This window comes from Benincasa hispida, chromosome 2 (assembly GCF_027475165.1).
Source record: "Benincasa hispida cultivar pf3 chromosome 2, pf3_genome.v1.1, whole genome shotgun sequence".
Classification (NCBI taxonomy): Eukaryota; Viridiplantae; Streptophyta; class Magnoliopsida; order Cucurbitales; family Cucurbitaceae; genus Benincasa; species Benincasa hispida.
In genome coordinates this window covers 24,374,290-24,399,999 of record NC_143479.1, presented here as the reverse complement: position 1 = coordinate 24,399,999, position 25,710 = coordinate 24,374,290, and the positions used below count along the sequence as shown (strand labels likewise).

The 25,710-nt window shown below is 32.0% G+C and overlaps 1 protein-coding gene across 3 annotated transcripts; it reads right to left on the bottom strand.

The window, feature by feature from the left end:
• Window positions 1-3,916: 3,916 nt before the first annotated feature.
• Window positions 3,917-9,308, bottom strand: LOC120072207 (metal-nicotianamine transporter YSL3-like). Of its 3 annotated transcripts, none has more exons than XM_039024615.2 (8): window positions 8,606-9,308; window positions 6,668-7,114; window positions 6,293-6,465; window positions 5,830-5,927; window positions 5,575-5,709; window positions 5,293-5,482; window positions 5,057-5,171; window positions 3,917-4,980 (listed from the first exon to the last, which is right to left on the bottom strand). In XM_039024615.2, exons 2-8 carry the CDS (start codon window positions 7,032-7,034, stop codon window positions 4,046-4,048), a joined length of 2,013 nt encoding a protein of 670 aa, XP_038880543.1. In that variant the 5' UTR covers window positions 7,035-7,114; window positions 8,606-9,308; the 3' UTR covers window positions 3,917-4,045. The 3 variants fall into 3 exon arrangements, with proteins under 3 accessions (XP_038880543.1, XP_038880546.1, XP_038880545.1); XM_039024618.2 differs by having other exon boundaries at window positions 8,577-8,871; XM_039024617.2 differs by lacking the exon at window positions 8,606-9,308 and having other exon boundaries at window positions 6,668-7,327.
• Window positions 9,309-25,710: the final 16,402 nt, after the last annotated feature.

Here is a 25,710-nt window from a genome sequence, read left to right as displayed (position 1 = left end):
ATACTTCAATAGGTATCAAAGAACTATTAATACTAAGCTCTAAACTTACCAAAACCTTGCCAAGATCGGTCTCAAACCTGTTGGACAGCAACTCAACTCTTTCCAACACTTCAAAAACAATCATTATAGAAGATGTTACAATTCTTCATGGCTAATTAAAATATGTTTGATCAGTACAAGAGGAATCCTGCTTTAAAGGAGCCTTAGAATGATATTTGATAAAGATAATTTAGAGTCACTAGAAGAATTTTGGGCTTTAATGTCGGTTGACAACCGACATTAAAGATAGTGTTATTAAAGTCCTTTAATGACGGTTGTCTTTAATGTCGGTTTGAAACCGACATTAAATGGCTTTAATAACATTGTCGACATTAAAGGACTTTAATAACACTGTCTTTAATGTCGGTTGCAACCGACATTAAAGCCCTTTAATGAAAGTGAGAACTCGAACATCTAACCTTAAGTCAATAATACAAGCTTTATGCTAGTTACTTTAGGTTAATTTTTGTTGTATTTTATCAATGGTGTCTTTCTTTATATATTTTAAATTTATTCCATATTCTGTATTTTCTAGAATTTTTTTTTTTTTTTTTGCTTGTCTTGTGCATTGTTATATTTATTTTTCTTTGTTCCTTTCGCACAATAATTCAAAGCATTACTTGTACCATTTTTTTCTCTCTTTTAAATTTCTTCTATTCCGTTTGTTTTGTTTTGTGACGATTGTCCAATTTGTCACTCTTTTCTTGGTTGAAAAATTATATGATTGTTTAAAGTAATCTCAAAGTTTGAGTTAGAAGACTGCCACATGCAAAAGACCAATTTAAAATAAAATAAAAAATTAAGGCCCGTTTGGTAATCCTTTGATTTTTTGTTCTTGTTTTTTAAAAGTCTATTTCATCCATATTTTTTATTTTTTTTTTAAAAAAACGATGGTTGAATCCTTAGTCTAATTCCAAAAACAAAAACAACTTTTTGAAAGCTATTTTTTTTAATTCTCAAAATTTGGCGATTTTTTAAACCATTGGTAAAAAGTAGATAATAAAAGAAGAAATTTGGAGGTGGAATTAGTGTCTATAGGCTTAATTTTTAAAAACAAAAACAAAAAATAAAAATGGTTACCAAACGGGGCGTTAATTATTTGAATTCAATCTTGCTTTAATTTTATGCAATTTATTTTTCGCACAATTGAACAAACCATTTTCAAAACCTCGCCCTTCAGTTACCTAGAATGGTCAACAATTTAATTGAGAAATTTAACGGTTCCCTGAATTCGTCCCATGCTACCATTACTACATATTTGGTAGAAACAAAAAATTATTTGGACCGAAATTAGGCGAAAATTTTCATCGATCAAATTGACGCCGTTGCTAAGGAATCAAATAGTTTCTCTTTTGGAAGCTTTACTGTTTTTATTTTGTTCTTCGGTTTTTCTATATGTGTATGTTCTGATCCTCCTACATTATAAAAATTTTGCGCTTTAATGTCAGTTGAAAATCGACATTGAAGATTGTGTTATAAAAAGTCTTTAATGTTGGTTTTAAACCGACATTATAGCTTACCAAAATTTCCGTACCAATTATCTTCAATGTCGGTTGAAAACTGACATTGTACACCATCTTCAATGTCGGTTTAAAATTGTATGTCATCTTCAATGTCGGATATTTACCAAATTTTTTTCAATAATTGTCCATTTTTCTTATGCCTCATTTTTTAAATGCCCAATCCATTTTTAATGTCGGTCAAAGAGTTAAAAATGTCATTTTATTTCTCGTATTGGGTTTGGAAATGTTTGTCATCATATTTTATTAAAAAATATATAAAAAAATTATTTATTGTAATGCGTGCATGTTATATTCTGCATGGTAAGCCAACAATATTTCTATTTCACCTATAATTGTACAGAACCCAAACCTAAAATATAACAATAGACACAACAATACACTCTACCACAAAACTAAATACAAAGTGTTGGGAATGTCCTAAAACTCGCAGTTTGTAATCATGGATACATATTCTATTTATCAACAAAAGTATTATTGAAGAATTTATTCAATAAAAGTATTATTGAAATTGAAATTGCATTATGTTATAAAAATTCAATAGACGAATCCATGGCTATAGAATGAATATTGTGACTTTATGTAGAGACATAAAAGAGGATCAAGTTATAGAATATAGCGAAAAAGGTCTATAAGTATATAGATGAGATTGGGTACCTCGTCCTAGGGACACTATGGATGCGACCTACTTTGTATCTTGATACAAACAATGTGATCCCGAAATTGTTCATGTGGAGACATGCGAGTGGGGGCATCTTATGCAAAAGAGTTTTGCATAAGACCGAACTACAAAATAGTCACTTTTTCTTTATAACAACAGTTTACGGTTAAAATTGACTATTTCAATTCGATGACCTAGGATAACTCGATCTTAATCCTAAGCTAAAACTATGAACTCTTGTTTATTCAGGATTATCCTTTGATCTGCATAGGTGAGAGTAGTTCAACAGTATTACTCAACAAGCCTCCCATTTTGGGGATAAGACCAGACAGATAGCTGGGAACATAGTTCTGCAAGATGAAATTCACTTCTACCCGTTTTAGGGTTAGTAGATAGGTTATTCCCTTAAGTACTGATTCCTAGTCTTAACAAAAGGACCCCACCCTCTCATGGCCGAGAGGGACATGGTTTATTAGTTGGACTATGAACCAATTGTTCAATAGAGGATTGGTGGGAGCTTAAGGAGTAAGATGTATTTACAAGGGTAAAATGATAATTTTGACCTAGCTGTTACGACTTGTGAAGGATTGACTTACTGATCATGGCTAAATCAGGTTGACAGAAATATATCTACAGTGAGAAGAGTGCAACCATCGAGCTATAGTGGTATGTCTCGATGGTTAATGAATATTGATTACCTCGTGTTTTAGAGTTTAACCAATTAATCTTAAATCGTTGGAGCTCATGATCTATAGGTTCATAAGGTCCTTCTACTAGCTTGTAAAACATTACACATTGGATTAGAATATTGAGTAAATTTGAAGTGTTCCAATTTGAAATTTAGGGTTTGAATTTGAAATGTTCAATTTCAACTTTTAGAGTTTGGATAATTATATTTGATATAATTAACGTTTAAATTTATCGAAATTAAACGTAAATTGGAGAGTTCAAAATATTTAAATATTGATTACATGAATATGATACATGTTTGAATTAGACATTTTATTAATTTAATCTTTGATATTAAATTATTATTTAATTAATTAAATATGTTTAATTATTTATTTATTTAAATAAATCAATTTTAATTCAATTTTATTTTTATCTAAATTAATTTCTCTTTCTAACTCAATTCATGAACACCCAACCTCTCTATTTTTATCTTCTTTATATAGACAGTTAAAGATGGGTAAAGAACCCAACGGTAAAACGAGTTCAAGACTTTGTTGATTGCAACTGATTTACTGGTAAGGCTATCTTATTACTTCTCCTTTGCTGTGAAGCGTTCTAATACTCATGTCAATGGTTTTCTTATCTTTTCGCTGCTTTCCATCTGTTTAATTTTCATTGAAAAAGTTTATGTTCATGTTGGTAATTTGCAAAGTTTTGCCACGGTAACCGACAGTTTCCACAATGAATTGCCTTCTTAAAATTTCTGAATTGAACAGTGGTTTTTTTCCTTTTTGACATCAAAATAAACCAATTTTAGTCTAAATGTATTCATACTAAAATTACACAACCAAATAAACAGCATAAATGCCTTCGATGTCGTGATGATTCGTTCACAGTTGAACAGAACGACATCAGGTCAATGATTATGAATCCAAATATTATGGTGAAGAATATGTTTTGATGATGCAGTTTGATTCAATTCGTCAAAGTATTTTAATAAGCTTTAACTCATACAGTAACATGATAGCAGCAATGTTTTTATCTACTTCAAGTTTATTGCATTCTAAAAGCTATCAAGTGTTTGCAGCTTCTCTACATTTTGAATATACATAACATTCTGTTTAGATTCTTGACTACAAAGCTCTTTCTACATTCAACTTTTACTAGAAGAGAAAAAACTCATACAGAGTGGGGGATGAACCTTAGCCAAGGCAAGAATTGATGAAGGGAGAATCCATAAACCTTCTCCACATATCAAACCAGAGGCGACAGCCGGAACCATCAATCCAGCCTTTTGACGATTAAGATAGTGCCACACGAACACGATCAAGCTCCCCAAGCACATATCGATTGCAAAATAAGCGCCAACGAGAAAAGGCACAGCCATGACCATTGGCAGTGGGATCCATTTCCCAAATTTCTCGAGCGTAAGATCTCTCAGCAAATTGGCTACTATGGCAAAGCTAAAGAACCCATAACACAGCTGCAAGCAATGCTGCGGCAGAGCCGAGAAACCTTCAACTCCTAGGATAGCCATGTTTCGGTATATGATGGCATATGGGACCTTATATTCACCATCAGGGTTGGCGAGATCGAAAGCTTTATAGAATATAAAGAATGTGATAGGAGCTACAATGCAGCCTAAGGCTGTGCCAATAGCTTGGCTTAAAAGCATGGATCTTGGAGATGTAAGTGTGAGATGACCAGTCTTGAAATCATGCATCAAATCAGAGGAGATGGAAACAATAGACTTAATCAAACCACAACCAACAAGTCCTGCAACTACACCATCATTTTTACCAGCCATAGCAGCAACAACAAAGAGAGCCACTTTCCCGTAGTTATAAGCCATATTCATGTCAGTTAGACCAGCACCATATGCATTGCAAAAGCTAAGAGATGGTGCCAAAGTATAGGCAACAACTATGTAGTACCACTTGACCTCTGAGAACATGATTGGGATTACAATGATAGAGACAATGGAGAAGAAAATGTACCCTATGATCGCCACCCATATCGGAATACTGTCTCTTAAGAACACTTCATTTCGTTGATGATCGTCAAAAGTTTGGATCGAATCATCTGGGACTGCATCCATATAAATACTATGTCATAATGAATTAAAGGAAACTTGGGAATGGCACATCAGGAATCATCAATTTACATGTTTTCAACTTCTTGTTGGTTGCTTTTGCATACATGTTTGAACCAGTGAAATACAGAATCTTAAGGAAATGATAAAGCCCATCTCCAAGTATCAAAGCAATCGATACAAACACCTGCACCAAACAAGGTATTAAAAAAGCAACAATCAAAGAAACATAGAAAATATAAAAAATAGAGACATCGCCATAAAGATTTACATGGTTTACTAATAGTGTGTTAGCTGCAAATTTATACCTTGTAACCATTGAGGCTTTTCATACTACTCTCTGGAAGAGATCCCGGATACCATTCTCCTTTAAGTTCCTTCATTAAAGGCCACATTATGCCCCAAGAAAGAACTGCACCAAGAAGCAATGACAAGTTCACAAGATGGGAGCATATCATTCCTGCTCCAACATAAGTCAAGCTGAAATCAAAGTAAAACCTGCAAAATATTTTTGCCGATCAGTTTGAGGGAGGAAACCAATTTCAAGTATGACAAAGAAGATGCAAATAAGAAAAATGTTGAGCACCCACGAATCTTTCCAAGCTTTCAATCCAAATGTAGGAAACTGCGAAAATCCACATTTCTCTCCCCCAGAATAAAACCATTGGAACAGTGCCCAGAGAAAACTCAATGAAAAGTATTTCATGAATCCACGAACTTGCTTCCTGGCAAATAAATGAAGAAGAATTTGTTTTGAGTTTCTTTCAAATCAAGTCCCACACAAATTCGTTTTAAAGATTATATTTTGATTATGAAAAGCTACAAGCCAGCAGGGGATTGCATACTTGGCCATTTTGTCTCCTTTTGGTGTGTGGAAACCATTAATGAGAACAGCAGTTGCAGTTCCACTCGGATAAGTCAATTTATAGTCTAGTATCATGATCTGCAATACAATTCAAGACGCCATTAATAAAATCATCAAAAGTTCTTGTTGGTATGCCTTGAATTTGTTATATGGTGCTCTGAAAGAGCAAACGCTGAGGTAACGACTTTGGTCGTAGAGTTTAGAGGAATGTGTTATATTAACTTTTTAAGCCTACTGTACCTCTGAATCTGTATCATTAGAATTTCTTTCTAATAATAAAACCTATCTCTCCCTCTTTCTGTGGATGTAGCTAACACATTGTTAGTGAATCACATAAGTCGCTGTGTTGTTTTATCTACTATATTACGTTTTCTCTGATTCTTTGATAGGTTGATTTGTTAACCGTTCTCGAAGGACATAACTTCTTTAAGAAAGAAATATACCTTTCTGAGGGGAACTAAGGCAAGAAGTCCAACAAAACTACTGACGGAGAGGAAGGCAGTAATCCACCCAATTCCAGGTTCTTTAGTGCTTCCTGGAACATTTCCTTCCGTGTCGACGCCCGCTTGCTCGTATATCTTCCTGCTCAAACCAAACAAGTAGGATCCAAAGCCGCCTACATAACAACAACAGAAATATCAAACACAACTCTTATGAAATCAACAAACAAAGAAAACAGAAAACGTAAAGACCAATAGAGAAATCGACCCCAGACTTACATGGTTCACTAAATCAGAAAATATAAATGTTTAGAGCATTACATAACAGAATCAAGACATTCCAACAAAAACAACGAAACATTTCCATAACTCTCTTACCTCCAACAGCAATGCTGTAACAAGCCACAGCACATGTCTGAATTACAGTATTTTCTTGTCTTGTAAAGGGAGTGGATACAATTCCAGCTTTCTCGAGCAACATAGTCCATGTCTTTATAAAGACAAATGCAATAAGAGCAGCTGAAACGTTCAAATTTGGGACCAAACCTGTTGTAAGATTAAGCTTCATCACTATTACACTGTACATAATTCCTATTGCTATGCTTGCAATAACACCACGGATTGTAATCTGTCTAGTCCAAGGTGCAATTTTTTTTACATCCTCTGCTTCATCGTGAGTCTTCTCTTCGTCTATACTTTCAGCTGTCTCAATTTCTTGCACTTCTTCTATGTTGGAGTTCCCCATTTGAATAACCAAACTCTTATATCCAGTCTGATTCAGCTATCTACCATTTTCCATAATCAAAAGAGTTCTGGCTTTGAGGTCTGCGAAAAGAGCAGTGACTCACAATTTGTATGTCGCAATCCTGTTTATTATTTTCAGAATCACTATAAAAAAAAATTAAAACGTATTTTTAATCTTAGAAAATAATTTTATTGAAAGTTTATTTTAGAGTAATTTTATAACTAAATCACTCCCATAATATTACGAAAATTTAAACCAGCTATTGAGTGATTAAGATGGAGGTAATTTTGTTTGATCGACCAACAAAAATAACATTTTCTTTTCTAAGGTCACTTCGGAAGGGCGGAGATGTCACGTGGGAACCACGTGACTTGATGTTTCCTTGAAAATTATTTTATCTGTACAACCGGAAACGGAGAACAAAATAAAAGAAACGAAAAGAAAAGCGGATTTTCTTTTTTAGTGAAAAAAGGAATTTCAAAAAGATTTTTCTTTTTTTTTTTTTAAAGAGCAGTGTAAAAGTGATCAGAATCCCAATCAATCATCTTTTTCCTTTTTTTAACGTCATATTCTTGTCTAAGAATTTCAAAGTAATTAAAAAACTATTTATTCGTAAAATAAAAACTTTAATCAACCTGACGCACTCCATTCTAACCTTTTCTGAAGGGAAAAAACTTAGGTGCAGCTGCACCAAATAAAAAATTGTGGGTGAAAGAAAAAATGTGAAATATTTATAGAAATAATAAAGAAAATAATTAATACACACTGAATAACTTTTATCAATGTGTATTACATAATATCAATGATAAACTTCTATCGATTTTTATCATAGATACGGATATACTTCTATCAACATTTATCAACAAAGATTAAATTTTACTATCTATATAAATAATTTTCTTTATTTTTCTATTTTTTTTAAATTTCCTTATTTTTATTTTATTTTTTAAATATTTTATAAAAAAATCTTGTATGCTAAAAGAGAGATGAGCACGTGAATTAGGTGTAGTTTAAATTGCACTTAATTATTACTCTTTTAAAAAATGTAACAATTTAACTAACGACATAACCAAATACCATGAAAATTTTAAAAATAATTTATATTTTATTACTATTCTTATTGTTAACTCACTTTTCAGTACAGTAAATTCAATTCTTTTGTTCACTTAGGATCTATTTGGATTGATTAGAGGAAAAAAATATTTTTTAAAAGATCGTTTTATTTAAACTCCTGTGAAAAAAGGTTAAAAAAATATTTTAAAAATGTTTAATACTTTAAATTTTTTAAAAAATGACTTATTATTAAAATTAAACATTTGAAAAATTAACTAAATATACATTTAATCAACTTAATGTTTCTACAAAATAGGGGAATTGAAGTATATTATTACTTGTTTCAGTAAATCTTGAAATTTAATGGGTGGAAATCAAGGAGGAGAAGAGTTATATTGCAAAGAGTAGAGATTCATAAATTTTCCCATTGGAAATAATGAACAAAAAGCTTAATCAAATAAATAGTTGAATCAAACTAATTGGACCGACCGAACCGGATTAATTGAGCCGAACTGAACCTGTTTGACTAAAGCAGTTGGACCGAACCAGATTGTCGATGAATATTGTGAGTGAGACTAAGCGGCGCGAGCCTAATCAATGAGTGGTAGATTTGAGTGGTTCAACTCCACGAGCGGCAACCTGCACGGCGCGAATCCGAACAGTGAGCCCGATCTAAACGAGTGAATCGGCAAATGAAAACCCAACGGACGAACTAAACTCAGGGAGGGCGGAGACAGATTTGTAGCAGAAGCGGCGGCGGCTCCTGAACTAGCGGCGGTTAATTGATGAACGAGCAGAGGCTATGGCGCTTATATGGACTGAGGCAAGCTGAGGTTGATCTAATTTGTTCTGAGTGAAACCCACGATTGTAAACCAAGATTCTGCTAAGATTCTTGTTGATGGAGGGACACAAAGAAAGAAATAAAAGCTTAAATTTGAAGCTGAATTTCGTGACGTCTTGATCAAATGGGAAGAGAGTGATTGGAATTTGGAACCTGAAACAAAGGTCTTTTCAAATACTCAACTAAGAATGGATATCGTTTATGGGTTCTCTTTGTAAAAGTGAGATAATTTGTGCGGATGTCCAATTTGTTTGGTTCATCATTCATACTTTTGTCATTGGACTTTGAGAATTCTTTCACTCGAACTCAAAACCTCCTCCACTGGTTTTAAAATATTTGGGGAGATGATTGTATAGAAGCCTTGAGAAAGAAGTCTAAAATGGTTTTTGCCCTGCCTTTTTAAAAGAATTTTATCTTTTGCTTAGAGTATCATCAACCAACATTACCAAACTATCCTTGATCTCTTTTGTTCTCTTCCTTTCCCGATCTTCTTCTTTCTATAGTTTTTTTTTTTTTTTTTTTTTTTTTGACTAATTGTATAAATAGAAATCAATCCCAAAATAATAGAATAGGTAGTATAAAGATAAAATAATTATATATATAGAACAAAAAAATGGTAAAAGATTAAAAAGCCCACACCTAACCACCATTTTACTCACTTCTTGATTTTCTAAAATTGAAAGTTATGACTAATAGCCACTAATATCGGTTGTCAATTGCTATTAGGGTTGGAAAAATTCCCCGCAAGGTCAGGTCCCACGGGGCGGAGAATCTTCAGTTTGACCAGGGATGGGTCAAACCGGAAAAAATTTTTGGGGCCCCGCCCCGATCCCGATCCCGACCCCCGATTTGATATATTTATATTTTTATAAATAAATATTTATAATATATAAAATAATTTATTTATATATATGTATAATGTATAGGGTTGGATTGGAGCCCAATATTAAATATCCAAATTCTAACTCTAAGCCTAAGAAGCCAAACCCAAACTTAAAAAAACTTAAGTAAAATCAAATTTTAATTTAAAAAAATGGGGATTCCCCATGGGGAACTAGTAGGGGAATCCCCGCGGGGAAACGGGAAATGGGGCCCCGCAAGGACCTCGTTTCCCGATGGGGAATCCCCGCCCCCATCCCTACCTTCACATGGCGGGGACGGGGATGGGGATGAGGGAGAATTTCCCCCACGAGGCCGGGGACGGGGGATGCCCCCCGCCCCACCCCGACCCCGTTGTAAACCCTAGCTGCTATCACTGATAGCTACTATCAATTGTTATTGCTGATAGTTGCTATCAGTGATAGTTTTCAATTGGAGAAATATTAATACAATCTTGAAATATTAATTTTAATTTTTCTATCAGTTATCGGTGGCTATCATTGATACACTTTTATCAATTGGAATTAACCTTAATATATTAAGAATTAAGGCTATCAATGACTATCAACTATAGAGTTTTACCCGTAGATATCAACATTGAAAGAAAACCAACAACTTTGAAAGATTGGGTTATACCAATGATGGAAAACTATTAGTGGCTAGCACTAATAGACTTTCATAAATGACTATCAACTTTGATAGGTTTATTGAGTAGCTATCAATAATAATCTTCTATCATGGCTATCACTGATAGACTTTCATAATTTAAAATCAACTTTGAAATATTAACACTTAAGGCTAGCAATGATAGGCTTATATAACTAGTTATGAAATTTCAAAGAAACTCAATATAAAGATTCACCTAACTTCTACCACCGATATCACTAATATCACTCATATCGTAGTTATCAATGATAGCTTCTTTCACTAATAACATCATTGATAAAATGCTATCAATGATCTCATGGTAGCTTCTTTCACCGATAACGTGCTATTAGTGGTAGCTTCTATCATCGATAACGTGTTATTAGTGTTAGCTTCTATCACCGATAACATGCTATCTGTGGTAGCTTCTACCAATGATAGTTATTGACCACCTTATTGTCCCTTTCTTTGTCCTTTTTCAAATATTTGTCTGATTCCTTTTCTTTTTGCACCTCTCAAGGGCACTTCCGTAAAAACAGCAAACAACCAAACCAAACCCTTCTTCTTCATTTGAGTTTGTAAACAAATATTACGGTACACAAATATACAAATATTTCAATTTGTGTCCTTCATTTTGGGCTATCGATGCCATTTTTTTCAAATTTATTTTTGATACACATCATACTCTTAAAGTCCTATAAAAGAAAAAAAAAACTATTGGTTTGTCTCACATTATTTACGTTTCTCATTTTTTAGGAAATAAACTTGTTTAATAACTATTCTCCTTTCCTATTTCAAACTTTCAAGAAATGTTTCTAAAAATGGTGCAAATTTGTGGACTAAAAAAATAGTTTCTTTCAAATCTATTTTCATATGCTATTTATATTTAGTGTTTGGTTATAATAATCAAACTTGATGATTGACTTGTTGGTGTTAAGTCACTTATAAATTGGGTACTTTCAAGTCTTGGGTACGAAACAAATTGGAGAAATGAAAGAAAATTGAAAAAAAAGCATAAAAGAAGTAAAAATCAAAGAAAAATAAAAAAGAAAAAAAGGTAAGAGAATGTGTGCAACAAGATAAGACAAGGGAGAAAAATTGGAAATTAGAAAAACTTCCATATTTGTAAATATTTTAAAGAAGTGATATATTTTAAAATTTTTTCCCTTAACTTACTATCTATTACAAATATCTTTTTTTTTTTATTTATTTATTCTAGTTGTTGTTGCACACTGATCGTGTGTTCACCAAAGAGGACTGAGCTTGCTGTAAAGGGATTTGAGAATCATTAGAGTGTTGGATGTGTGGATTTTTGCATGAACGTGAGTTTGTTGGGTCGATCGATTTTTCTACTGGTTGGATTTGTGATTTTTTGTCAGAAAGTAGCGTTGGAGCGAGAGTGAGATATTTGAGTATGAGATGTTGAATCTGTGGGTTTTCCCATAAAGGGGAAAGAGAGCGAGAGAGCTTGGGAGGAGACCAAAAGAGAGAAAAATGATAGTGGAAGTGAGTGTTAGACGTATTTTTAAATAATAATATGTATAATTAGAGTACGGATTATGTATGTGGATTAATATTTTATCACATTAGATTATTTTATTAAATTAGACCCTATTATGTGATATATTTAATTAATGCCTAGATTCGAGTATGGACTTAATGGGTAGAAATTCATTTCTAAACCCTAATTGAACTAGTATATAAAGAGACATTATAGCTATGGTCTCTAACATACCAAAACAATATGCAACTAGTATTTCTTGAATCCCATATAGAGATTTCACTTGGGGCATAAAAAGTTTTGGATGGAGAATACAATAGTTATCTTACAGCTATCATCTTGAATCTATCATCAATCTTAATGGAATCTAGTATGTTATTTATTTTTGACAATTTAACCTGAATGATCCTAGGATTAATCTATTTAATATATATTGAAAGTAATTATTCTGACAAGTATTTCATATTGAATTGTTAGTTTACATTTTTTTTCCATTGATAGTCTTATTCCATTTTGGTTTTGGTTAAACAATTAAAAAAAAAAACAACCATCGAACAGTGTTGCAAGGGAATTCAGTCTCGCCCGACGGTGTTGTAGGCAACTTGTGTTCTTGCCGATGACAATCCCATCACCGATTGTACTGGTATGATATGCAGGTGGCGGACTAAGATGTTTAGTTTGATGAGTTGGTGGATTTAAGTTTAAAATTGATTGTTAATATTGTTAATAAATGATCAATCTAATTTTTCCAATCTGACCTCTATTGGAAATTAGTGGGCTTTTTTTAAGGTTAAAAATTGATTCAATTTAGTTTTTTAAATAATTTGATAATATTAAATTTGAACTATTTGGATTAATTGCCGTTTGACAGTCTCGTCGGTCTTGATTTTTCGATCAAATTCCTTATTGAATTTCTTGCTAGCATTTCTAAGTTTTCTCGATTAATTATTTGGTGAAGTTCTTACTAATGGTTCTTGGTTCATGATTGATAAGTTTGTGAATTTGACTCTAAAGTTTTGTTGACGATTCAAGTTTAAATTTGATTCATCATCTATGGGTTTAAGTTTGAATTTGATTAATCATATTGTGGATTCAAGTTTGAATCGATCATGTTTGGATTTAAGTTTGAATTTGAATGATAGCTTTTTGTGATATTCACATATTTATGTTATTTTAATTGTATTATGTGTATGTAATTACTGGGTGAATTTTAATAAAGACTATTTGGTATTCTTCTTTCATTAGTTTTGTACAATGATATTATATATTTTTGTGTCTTATATTTTAGATTGAATTGGTCAAAATAAAGTAGCCTCTGTTATCTAGATTCGTTTAATTCTAAAATACAACATGTGCATATTCATTGATTTATGTGGATAATTAACCGCCTAAAGAAAGATAATTATTTGGCCAAATTATGCGTGGTAATGAGTAAATGACAATTATATAAAGATTGCTAATGTGAAAAATAATCGATCTAAAGAAAGACTATTTTTTTATAGAGTTTAATGTCAGTACTTTGATTACTACGATGAGAGTACTATTTACAATTGGTGTATTTACCCAAAGGCTAGACATCAATCTTATGCTAGGTATCTCATTAAAGGTGCCCACCATATATTTGAAATTATCTTGTCATATTTATTTTATGACATATTGTATTAATTGTGAGTATATGATTTAATTACTTGTTCATTGTTTTAATTGCTCTTACCCAAATATCTGGAATCTGAGTTCAATCCCTAAGTTGAATGGATCAAACTTCAAGATTTGGAAGGAAATCCTAGATATACTTCTCAAGTGTATGGATTTGGACCATACATTAAGAGTCGATAATCCTACTTCTACTGAGGAATATTCGAATGTGACTAATATTGAGAAGTGGAAATGATCAAATAGTAAGTATTTGCTGATCATTAGGCATTCCATTCTATAGTCTTTTCGGGATTCTATCACGAAAAGTGAAAAGGCCAATAAGTTTCTTGCTTAATTTGAGAAATATTTTGCTAAAAATGAAAAAGGGAAAGCAAGTAGTCTTTTAACTTCCTTAACTTCCATGAGATATAAGGGCAATGGAAAAATGAGTACATTATGGAAATTTCAAATCTCGCAAATAAGTTAAAGGCACTTGATTTTGAGATAAATTAATATTTACTCTTGCATCTGACATTTATCTCTCTTCTTGCACAAGTTACATAGTTTAAGATGAACTATACTACTCAGAAGGATAAGTGGAGTATTAATGAGTTTATCTCACAATGTGTGCAAGAAGAAGATAGGATTAAGAGAGAAATGACAGAAAATGCTCACTTGGCAACTAACTCTTGTTATAAGAAGAAAAGGAAATCTAGGGTGTTGTAGAAGGGACATGTCAGCAGAATAAGAGTAAGAAATATGCTACTGATTGCTTTTTCTGCAAAAAGGAAGGTCACCTCAAAAAAGATTGTCCCAAATACACTAAGTGGCGTGTGAAAGATTTAGCTTTTGTACCTACAGATACTTGGTAGATAGATTCTGGTGCTACTACTCACATAAGTATATCTATGCATGATTGCCTTTGGAGCCAATCGCCAAGTGATGCTGAAGATTCAACAATTTAGGTGATGGAAAACTAGTTGTTATTTGGATTTGAATGAGAATTTTGTTGTACCGTCATTTAGGTGGAATTTAGTTTCTATTTCCAGCTTGGATAAATTTGGTTTTCCTTGTCCTTTTGGAAATAATATAATCCTTTTCAAGATTCCAAGCTTATTGGTACCAGCTCTTTAATTGATAATCTCTATATGTTTGATTTTTTTGCTTCATTTAACAAGATCCTATTATCTAATTCATGTGGTACAAATCGTAAATTTGGCACAAGTGTTTGGGTCATATCTCTAAATAGAGAATTCAGAGATTTGTGTCAAATGGAACTATTGATTCCCTTGACTTTGAAGTATGTGTGTACATAGTCCGAGTTGGGCCGGGTTGGAAGATTTTTGTGGACCAACCTAAAAATTTGGGTTGGCTAATAATGAACCCTATTAGTTCTTTTTTTTAGGGTAAACCCAATCCAACCCAACCCAAAATTTCTGGGTTGGGCCGGGTTGGGTCATCGGTTCTGTTTTTTTTTTTTTTAATTTGACTGTTTTTTCCGTTACTTATATATATTCGGGTCGGGTCGGGTCGACCCGACCCTGAAATGGGGTAACCCTTGACCCAACTCGAATTTAATATTTTTTAACCTAACCCAACCCAAAACAAAATCTAACCCAACCCAACCCTTGCGATTTGGGTTGGGTAGTCCGGGTTGGTCGGGTTACCGGGTTTTTTGAACACCCCTACTTTGAAGTTTGTGTGGAATGTATTAAGGAAAAATAGACAAATATAAGAAAATTAGGTTCCAGCAAGTGTCTGATGTCTTAGAACTAATACATACAGACATTTGTGGTTCATTCCCTATGACCTCTTGGAATGGACAACAATATTTTATTACGTTCATAGACGACTATTCAAAATATGAGTACCTATATTTAATTCATGAGAATTCTCAATCTTTGGACGTTTTCAAATCTTTTAAAACTGAAGTTGAACTTCAACTTGGAAAGAAAATTAAGGTTGTTAAGTCTGATTATGGTGATGAATACTACGGTAGATATGATGGATCAAGTAAATAATGTCTAGAGCCTTTTGCCAAATATCTAGAGGGATGTGGAATTGTCCTACAAAACATTATGTTAGACAAACCCAACATGAATAATGTGGCGGAAAGGCAAAATAGAACACCTAAAGATATGGTGAGAAGCATGATTAGTCATTCTTCTTTGCCAGAATCTCTTTGGGGTGAGGCACTAAAGAATACAACATATATCCTTAATAGGGTACCTAGTAAAGTATAGCTAAAACACCTTATGAGCTATAGGAAAGAAGCCTTGTATTAGGCATCTTCACCCTCTAGGGCGGTTGTCCAGCAAAGGCTAGGCCTTACAAGCCTAATGAAAGAAAATTGGACTTAAGAACTATTAGTTGGTAATTCGTTGGATATTCTGAGTACTCTCGAGGTTTTAAGTTTTATGATCCCATTTCTAGATCATTGTTTGAGATGGAAGATATCATATTTCTTGAGGAAAGTTTGGGGGGAAGATAACATAAGGAAAGTTGATTTTAAAGAAGAATTGGTTTCTTTTCCTAATATGGTTATAGATAATATTCAGGCTCCAATTCCCGACTTCACCATTGAACCAATTATAGAACATGACAACATTGAAGTCCTCGTTATTGAACCCAAAGTTCAAACTCAACAATTTCAAGAAGTTTCACTAAGGAGATCCATTATAGAAAGAATAAGTACAATTCAAGATGATTATATTGTGGTTCTTCAAGAACATCAAGATGATATGGTCGTGGTGGAAGAAGATCCAATTAATTTTCCAACAAGCTCTACAAGGTTCTAACTCTTATAAGTGGATAGTATAGAAGAGAAAATAAAATCCATAAAAGATAATGACATTTGGAAACTTGTCAAATTTTCATTAGGAGTGAAACCCATAGATTATATATAGATATTTAAAACCAAAATAGATTTGCAAGGCAAAATTGAAAGATATAAAGCATGTCTTGTTGCAAAGAGTTTTACACAAAGGAAGTCATTGATTATAAACATGTTGGGTTTTATGTCCTAAAACTCGTAGATAATAAATGTTATTAATTGACTATCATCAATAAAGAGTTATGGATGTTAATTCAATAAATGTTATTGCATATATTGTTGCCTATTTTGTCTTAATAACCCTAAATCTAATAAACTAACATCCAAGACTGTCTTATGAGTCTTGAACTGTATGTGAAAATATACAGGAATCAATGTTCAAGATACAACCTAAAGGGTCTATAGTTTAGGGATATGATTGGGTACCTTATTCTTGTAACATTATGAATACGACACACTTTGTATTTGATACAAACATAATGATCCAACGCATTCATGTAGGTGACACATGAGTTGGGGTATCCTATGCAATGAGTTTGCATAAGACTGGACCACGAAATAGTAATCACTAGTTGTAACACTGTTTAGGTTTCTATTTCAATAGGATGACCTAGGCGACTTAGTCTTAATCTTGAGTATATTATGAACTTCTGTTCACGAAAGATTGTCCTTTGATTTGCATGAGTGAGGGTGGCCAATTCGTCGACCCAATATGCCTATCATTTTGCAAACAAGACCGAGTAGGGAGTTGGGAACACAATAATACAAGATGGAATTCATTCATTCCCGCCTTAAGGGTAAGTAGTGAGTGTTTCCTTAAGTAGTGTCTCTGGGACTTGAACAAATGGGCCTACCTTCTCGTTAGCCTGAGAAGGGTTTATATTTATTGATTGGACCATAAACAAATTATTCATTAGAGGAGCACTAGTATTTAAGAAGTCAGAGATAGCCTGGTAAAAGGGTAATTTGACCTAAGTTACGAACGCTCGTGAAGGACTAACTTTATGGTATTGGTCTATATCTATGAACACAAAAATATTTCTATTCATTTGATTTAACCATGATCAGTAGGTCAACCCTTCACAAGTTTTTCGTAGTAATAACTGAGTTAAAATTGTTTTACCCCCGAGATTACATCTTGCTCCTTAAGTCTCACTAATCCTCTAATGAACAATTGGTTTGCAATTCAATCACCAAATCGACTCTCTCTCAGGCTAACAGGGTGGAACCCCTTGTTTAAGTCCCAGAGTTAGCACTTAAATGAACAACCTCTCTACTATCCCTCAAAGCGAGTAGGAGTGAATTCCATCTTGCACCCTATGTCCCCAGCTATCTACCCAGTCTTACCTTGAAATGGGAAGTTATTGAGCCAACACTATTGTGCCAACCCTTACCTATGAAAATCTAAAGATAATCTCAAATAAACAGGAGTTCGGAGTTAGCTTAGAATTAAGGTCAAATTATCTCCGAAATCGCTTTGAAATTATCAGTCTTAAATAGTAAACAATATTATAAAGTAAGAGTGACTTATTTCTTAGTCCTGTCTTATAAAAACTCTTTACACAGGACACCTCCACCCGCATGTCTCAACATGAATGTTTCCGAATCACATCGTTTGTACTAAATACAAAGTGGGACACATCCAATAGTGTTTCCAAAATAAGGTACCCAACTTTATCCGTATACTATAGACCATTTTGACTATCTACACAAGCTTGAACCACTCTTATTCTCTACATAAAGTCCAAATACTCATTAATAGTCATGGATCTTAGTTATTAAATTTATGCTCTTTCTAAAATGAAATGAGCAATTCATACATTCAATAATAACTTTATTGAATAAACCCCAATAACAACTTTATTGATAATAAAATAAGTTTAGTTGTTTACGAACTACGAATTTTAGGACATAAAACTCAATAAGATAGATATTTGAGCAATCCAAGGATGGATCATTGAAAAACAGTCAAACGGATTATGAGGTATTTGCAAAGAACAAAAGATTATATGTTCAATTATCAGAGATCAGAAGTTGTGGAGATCATTGTGTATTTTGATTCTGATTATATTGGATGTCAAGACACTTTGCCACCAACTTTAGGCTATATCTTCATGTTGGCTAGAGAAGTTGTATCTTAGAAATGTGTTAAACAAACATTTATGGCTTTTTCTACCATGGATGTGGAATTTATAGCATGTTATGAGGTGTCCAATCATAAAATATGATTGCAAAATTTTGTCACTAGGGTGCGGATAGTGGTTGGCATAGAAAGATTATTAAAATTATTTTGTGACAATAAGCCAACATTGATGTATTCTGACAACAACAGAAGCAATACAAAGTCAAAGCATGTAGACTTGAAATTTCTAGTTGTGTAAGAAAGAGTTCAGAATGGTCAAATTTCGATAGAACATATAGGAACAAACTCTATGGTGGTAGATCCATTAACTAAAGGTTTACCACCTAAAATTTTTCATGAGCATGTTGTTCACATGGTGTTAGTGAGATTTTTTGTTTATTTTCTATATAGAATAAAGTTGGTAGTTTATGTTTTATTATCTGAACTTATTTATCATACTTGCGATTTTGCAAATACAGTTTTGCATAAAGATTTTAAGGATGATCTCACTAAGGAATTAAGACCAGATAGAAACAAACATGATCTAGATCGCTTTGCATGTAGTTTCCATGCTATTGATTTACTTAATCTATGCCATTGAATGTAATTATACTGGTGATCAAGGAAGGTTTAGTTTTATGAGGGTAGTGACAAAAGCTGCCTTGATTTCATGCTAATACAAGAGATGAATCAGATTGAACTAAGGGAAAATCTATTATTGAAATAAACTTTCATGTATGCTTAAGGTTTATGTGATTTAATTATATCAGGTACATAGCCATAATCCAATTGGGAGAATATTAGACGTATTTTTAAATAATAATATGCATAGTTAAAGTATGGACTATGTATGTAGATTAATATTTTATCACATTGGTTTATTTTATTAGATTGTACCCTTTATGTGATCTACTTAATTAAGGCCTTATATTTCTAATTGAGTATAGACTTAATAGGTAAAAGTACATTCCTAGTTAATTAGGGTTTGAGGAAACTCTAATTGAATTAGTATATAAAGAAACCTTACGACTATGGGCCCTGATATACCAAAACAATATGCACCTAATCTTTCTTGAATCCATCTAGAGAGAGATCTCACTTAGGACATATGGAGTTTTGGTTGAGGAAGACAATAGTCATCTTAAGGCTATCATCTTGAAACTATCATCAATCTTAATGGAATCTGGTATGTTATTTATTCTTGACAATTTAACATGAATGATTCTAGAGTTAATCTATTTAATATAGATTTAAAGTAATTAGACTAACACATGCAAAATTTGGTACATAAACTTCTATATTCATGTCAACTTTGATATAACGTACTATACTTTTTAAAAGATAATTCTATTTTTCTTTATATACAAGTGTGGTGTTTGTCCAAAAAAAAAAGAGAGAGAGAGAGAGAATAAAACAATTAAAAAATATATCTAGTGTTACATCTAAATCAATCGTAACTTTTCCATATTTTGAAGATTGTATTATATTGTGCATTTTAGACATGAATTTGTGTTAGACTTTGTTGTTAATCTTTTTTCTTTTTTCCCTTACCAAATATATTATACTAATAGAGATAATTAAGTTTTTTTTGTATGTATTAGGAATGACTTACAACCACTTGAATCTTTATCCTACGCCAAATCTTCACATCGGAGTAGGGGTGTATGCAATTCTGTTTCACGAAAATTTTTACAAAATTAGAGTCGAATCAAAATTCCGGTGAAAGAAAAATAGAAAATTGAAGTCGAACAACTATTATTCTAAACCGTGTTGATTGAATGGATTATATCAATAGTTCGGTCAGTTCAATTATCAGTTCACAGAAAAATGTATGTTTGGTATGTTGTCTATGGTTGATGTGTGCACTCTCAAGGACTCAATTAAATAAGAGTGTACTTTGGTTGGGTTGGGAAAGTTTTTTTGGATAAACCCGGAAATTTGAATTGGTTAGGTTAGTTACTCAAATGATCCGAATTGGGTCTCCAACTCAATCCTTAAAATTTGGATTGGATTGAGTTAGGTTTTCGGGTTATTTTTTTTCTTTTCTTTGTTAATACATTTTTTTACAAATTTAAAATACTTAAATTTTTCTCTAACACATATTAATAACTAAAATTTCATAAAATTCAAATATTAAATATCAAAATCTAAGTTATCTATTACAAACTTTAAGCAAACACTAAAAATATATATAAGTTATTATAATATCTATATGAGAAATTATTTCAAATGATAAAACTATTGAAAATTTACAAAATTTAACAAAATTTTAGAACTATTAAAGATAGACATTGATAAACACGGATAGACTTTGCCCTATATATATATATATTACAAATTTTAGTTGGGTTGAGTCAACTCAAATTTTAAAAAATATAACTCGAATCCAATCCAATTCGAAAAAAAAAAATAAAAAAAAAAAATTCAACTCAACAAAACACAAAATTAAAATTAACCCAACACAATCTTTATAATTAATTTGGAGTAGATAGTATGTATCGTTCATACTGTCGATTATTTGAATATCCTGCAAATTCTTGTATACCGTGCACGGTCAATGACTCAATTAAATATTCTCGATTGACGTGCACTATCTTTGATCTTTCAAATGCGTAAGTGAATTGTCAAATCTGAAAAAATAAAATTTAATTTCAAATCTTTCCATTCCCTAGTAACAATTATTGCCCCACTAAACTTTTAGCTGCAGAAAGAAACTAAAGTTTCAAATTATGAAAAATATAAAAACTATACCCATAACTTTTTTTAAGTGTAAATATTAAGCCTTTAAGCCTTCAAACTCTCGTAAATCTATTTGACTCAATATTTCTCATATTTCTCTTCTCTATTATGTCTAATTTCTCTCCTTCCTCTCATTGCCATGCTTATGGCAATAGGGAAGACTCTAGCACCGATATCAGATATGTCGTTCAATAGAAATTTAATCACCAATTGATCTCCCACTCCAACCATATTGACTCATGTCTTCAATCAATCACAAGAAAAAATAAAAAATAACACTAACTGATCTAAAAGGTTTTTGAAACGTCTCCAATATGACATTAATGTGTAAACTAGATTTTTTTAAAATTATGTCGAAGTATGTAAATAAATATCTAAAAAAAATTTAGAAATATTCCACGCTTTCTTTAGGCTTTAGATAAGGATTTTTATCTATCGAAATATCTAAATATTTGTAGAATCAAAGAAAGATTTAGAAAAATCATTTTACTTAGGTTCTAAACATCATTTTGAGATGGAAAGTTATGTCAATTATGTTTTAGTTAAAGTTCATATCCCCGATAAAATGATTTTATTTATTTGCCAATCTCTTTAATATATTTGATTATTTTAAATATAATTCCTCATGCTTTAAACAATTTTTGGTTTCACTCAAAAAAAATTTTGTATCAATATTAACTACTGATATACTACTCAATAGGCATAATCTTGTTTTGAAGGACTTTGGTGGAACTCAACCAACATAATTGAACAATATTCTTTTGTCATAAAGAATGGCCCATGTCCCTAGATCCTTTTGGAATAATGTCAATTGACATTTTAATAGGGACTGACCAGACCTTATCTTGTCCCTTGGTAGATGTGTAAGTTTCAGATAGAGATAGCTCTAAATTATGTGATCATTTATTCTCTCACGCTTGAGGGAAAAGTGGAGCTTTTCATCGGAGACATTTGAAAATGTTGTCAGAAGCGTCGCGATAATTTTAATTTCAAACAAAATTTCCACTTTTCAAACTGCTCCAAATTTGTTTCGAGGAAATTTCACTTTTTTCTGGACGAAAACTTCCAAAATGTCGAAGAAAATATTTGAAAATTTTGAATAAAATATAGATTTAGATATATATTATTTTATACAATCACGATAGGAGGAGAGATTAAATCTTTCATCTCATACCATTGAATTAAATTTACTTTGATTTTAAATTAAATGAGAAAACTCGTTGAATTGTATGATTTGATGGTAGATTAATGCTTTGATGACTACTTTATTTGGTTGACAAATTTTTAAAAACTATTTTATTTTTAAATAATAGTAAATTTGTACATCATTCCTTCTTTAACACCAGTCTTATAAATCGACTTTTTGGAGAGTCACCTTCCCAAAAGAAAAAAAAGCTTTTAGGAGAGTTATAGCCGATGGTAGCAAAGCAATAACAAAACAATCTTTTTTTTTTTTTAATTTAATTTACGGATGATCCATTCACAGAAGTCCTTTAATATTAACAACCCATTCTCACAAACTATAAAATCTAACATTTTGCTTACGTTATAGTGCACTACTGCATTTTATATCATATCGCGTTAAGGATGATCATCCGAACCCTAACGCGATGATCATCTCTATCACCATAAAATTATTGTGTTTCCCCATTTTTCTACATATTGTTGCATTTTTAGATGAAAAGGATGGAGATCGCGATAGAATTGATCATCACGTTAGAGCTACACATGGTCACCCTTAACGTGATATGTTATAAAATGCATAAATTTATTGTGTTTTCCCCATTTTTCTCGCAGTTTGTTGTGAAATTTTTTTTATCACGATAGAGATGACCATCGCATTAAGGTTGCGATAAACTTGGTCATTTCTAACGCAATAAGTTATAAAATGCAGTAATGCGCTATGACATAAACAGAATGTTAGATTTCTACATTTGTGAGGGGCAGGTCATTAGTCATAAAGTACCATAAGAATGGATTATCTGTACAAAAAAAACTCATCTTTTTATATTTATAGAGATATTAAGTAAAGTGCAATATTGTAGTTAGTTTCCATCAATATCAAGATCTAGATTAGATGCTTCAAGGTTGTCTTTTTAATATTAAATATGTACATTTTATAATAAACAATTTACAATTATTTTGTATGTAAATATTTTATGTCCTTTAATTTTGAAATTAATTATCAATATTTGATATTATTTTGTAATTATCTTTTTTAAATTTCTTCTCTCGCATTGATATTTACACCGTTATTCATAGTGTATATTTAAATAATATCTTACTTTATAGAAATGACAATTAAAAATGATCAATTATAGTTTAACTAAAACACAATCAAAGTTCCATTGGCTAATTATAACAATTTCTATCAATTTCTATCCGTTTTCATAAAGTTTCTCGAAATTTTTATTGATATTTTTATCGATATCAATATTTTTATGGATATTTCTATAAAAATGGGACCTCGACATTTTTATCTACAACGATATTTCAAATTTTGGATAAATGAAGAAAAAATTGAACAGATTTAGCAAAAGAATACTAAAGATATAAGTCATGGAATTTCACTTGTGCAAAATTGTGAAATTCTATGACTTAGCAAAAAAATAAAAAAAAAAAGAGACAAAAAATTTTACAATGTTGACACAAGTGGATAGCTTTTAATGTTATATTTTCTTCTGAAACTGGAGCTATTATAAGATCTTCTTGGTTTTTGTCCTTTTGTGGACACAAAAATCTTTTTAGTAGAAAGTAACCCTTATGCCTCATATTGGATTTAATTAAATTTTAGGAAATTAGTACCAAGTATTTTTTAAGGAACTCCAAATAGAGAATCAGTGAGCGAAAGCGGATCGTTCCAAAAATTTATTGAAAAAGAACACAAATAATTACAGTCTAAAAAAACAGATTATGCATAAACAATAAATTACAAGCATGCTTCTTTAATTGAACAAGGGATAGCGTATGTAAGCCTTTGAAGAACTCTTTCTTTAAGTATCTCTCGATCGTTCAGTAACTCGTTCAACAATACGAACTCAAACGCAATGATCAGAACAACCAAGTGCATGAACTAAAAAATCCTCGATCACTATCGAGTAATACTCGATCCTCGACCCTCGAACGGAACAACTCCACAAGAGTTACCTTGGTATTCTCGGTGTGAGAATCCAAAAGTTGTGGGCTCTGTGTGACCCTGGATAGAGGAATGAAGGAGGTAAACGATCAAGTAAGTGGAAGAAAGAAGAAGTCTATTGTATAGACTTGATACTCGACCGTGTAGAAGAAGAAGCCTATCGTATAGACATGATACTCGATCGTGTAGTAACGAGTAACTATCGTATAGTAAACTCGATACTTGATTGTTTAGTCTGTGAGATGCTATTGTTTAGTAAAATTCTTTTACTCGATAGTCTTTCTTTTTGTGAGACCGATTCGAATGAAAATCATCATCTTCTGATTTTGGAAAACCATTTTCCTTTTTATCTCACAGTTACCATAATCATGCAAAATCTCCCACTCAAGTTGGTTATTAAAGAAAAACAATAATTAATTATCATATAATTAATATATTATAAATAAATATAATAACCACCTTATCATATTATATTTATAATCTATAGTTTTAATATTTCATCATATGAAACATATAAATCATAGTTCTTTTTCAATTTTATGGTATTTAATATAAATCATATTTATATTAATTTCTCCAATTAATAATATATCAAATATATCATATCAATTATATCACATATAATTTGATTCCAATTTAATTATATCATATATAATCAAATTTTCTCTTTTTAATTTGAACACTTCAAACAACCGAAAATCTGATTCTCAACTTGAACACATTGAGCTATCAAGGGGACTTTATAGACTTGTAGCTTGAAGCTCCAACGGTATGTGAATAACTAACTAAACTCTTTAATCACGAGATCCACCATCCGTTAACTATTGGTCACTCTAAAGACCAACAGTTGTACTCTTCGCACTATAGATATATTTATGTGTCCATTGGATATAACCCATCAACAGTGAGATGACCCTTCATAAATCGCTCATAAGTACAGTTAGGCCAATTTAGTTACATCTAGCTCCTTATGTACCACTGATTCTTCTAATGAACAATAAGTTATAGTCCTACTATGACTGAGTCCTCTCTTCCTAAAAGAGGGTGGGGCCACTATGTTCAAGACCCGGAATCAGCCCTTAAGAGAGCAATTTATCTACTTACCCTAGCTTCGGGAAAAGAGTGAATTCCGTCTTCTGTAGCTGAGTTCCCAACTTCCTAATCAGATGAATCCTCAAAATAGTGACTTATTGAGTTGGCAATCTGGCCACTCTCACCCATACAAATCAAAGGACTGCCCTAATGAGCAAGAGTTCCCAACTCACTCAGGATTAAGGTCATATCACCTATG

Coding starts and splice junctions, on each gene's coding strand:
- LOC120072207 (XM_039024615.2), bottom strand. CDS start 7,034: ATGGGGAACTCCAACATAGAAGAAGTGCAAGAAATTGAGACAGCTGAA. Junction 5,928..6,292: donor CCTTAGTTCCCCTCAGAAAG/GTATATTTCTTT, acceptor ATTGTATTGCAG/ATCATGATACTAGACTATAA. Junction 5,483..5,574: donor TTGAAAGCTTGGAAAGATTC/GTGGGTGCTCAA, acceptor AATATTTTGCAG/GTTTTACTTTGATTTCAGCT.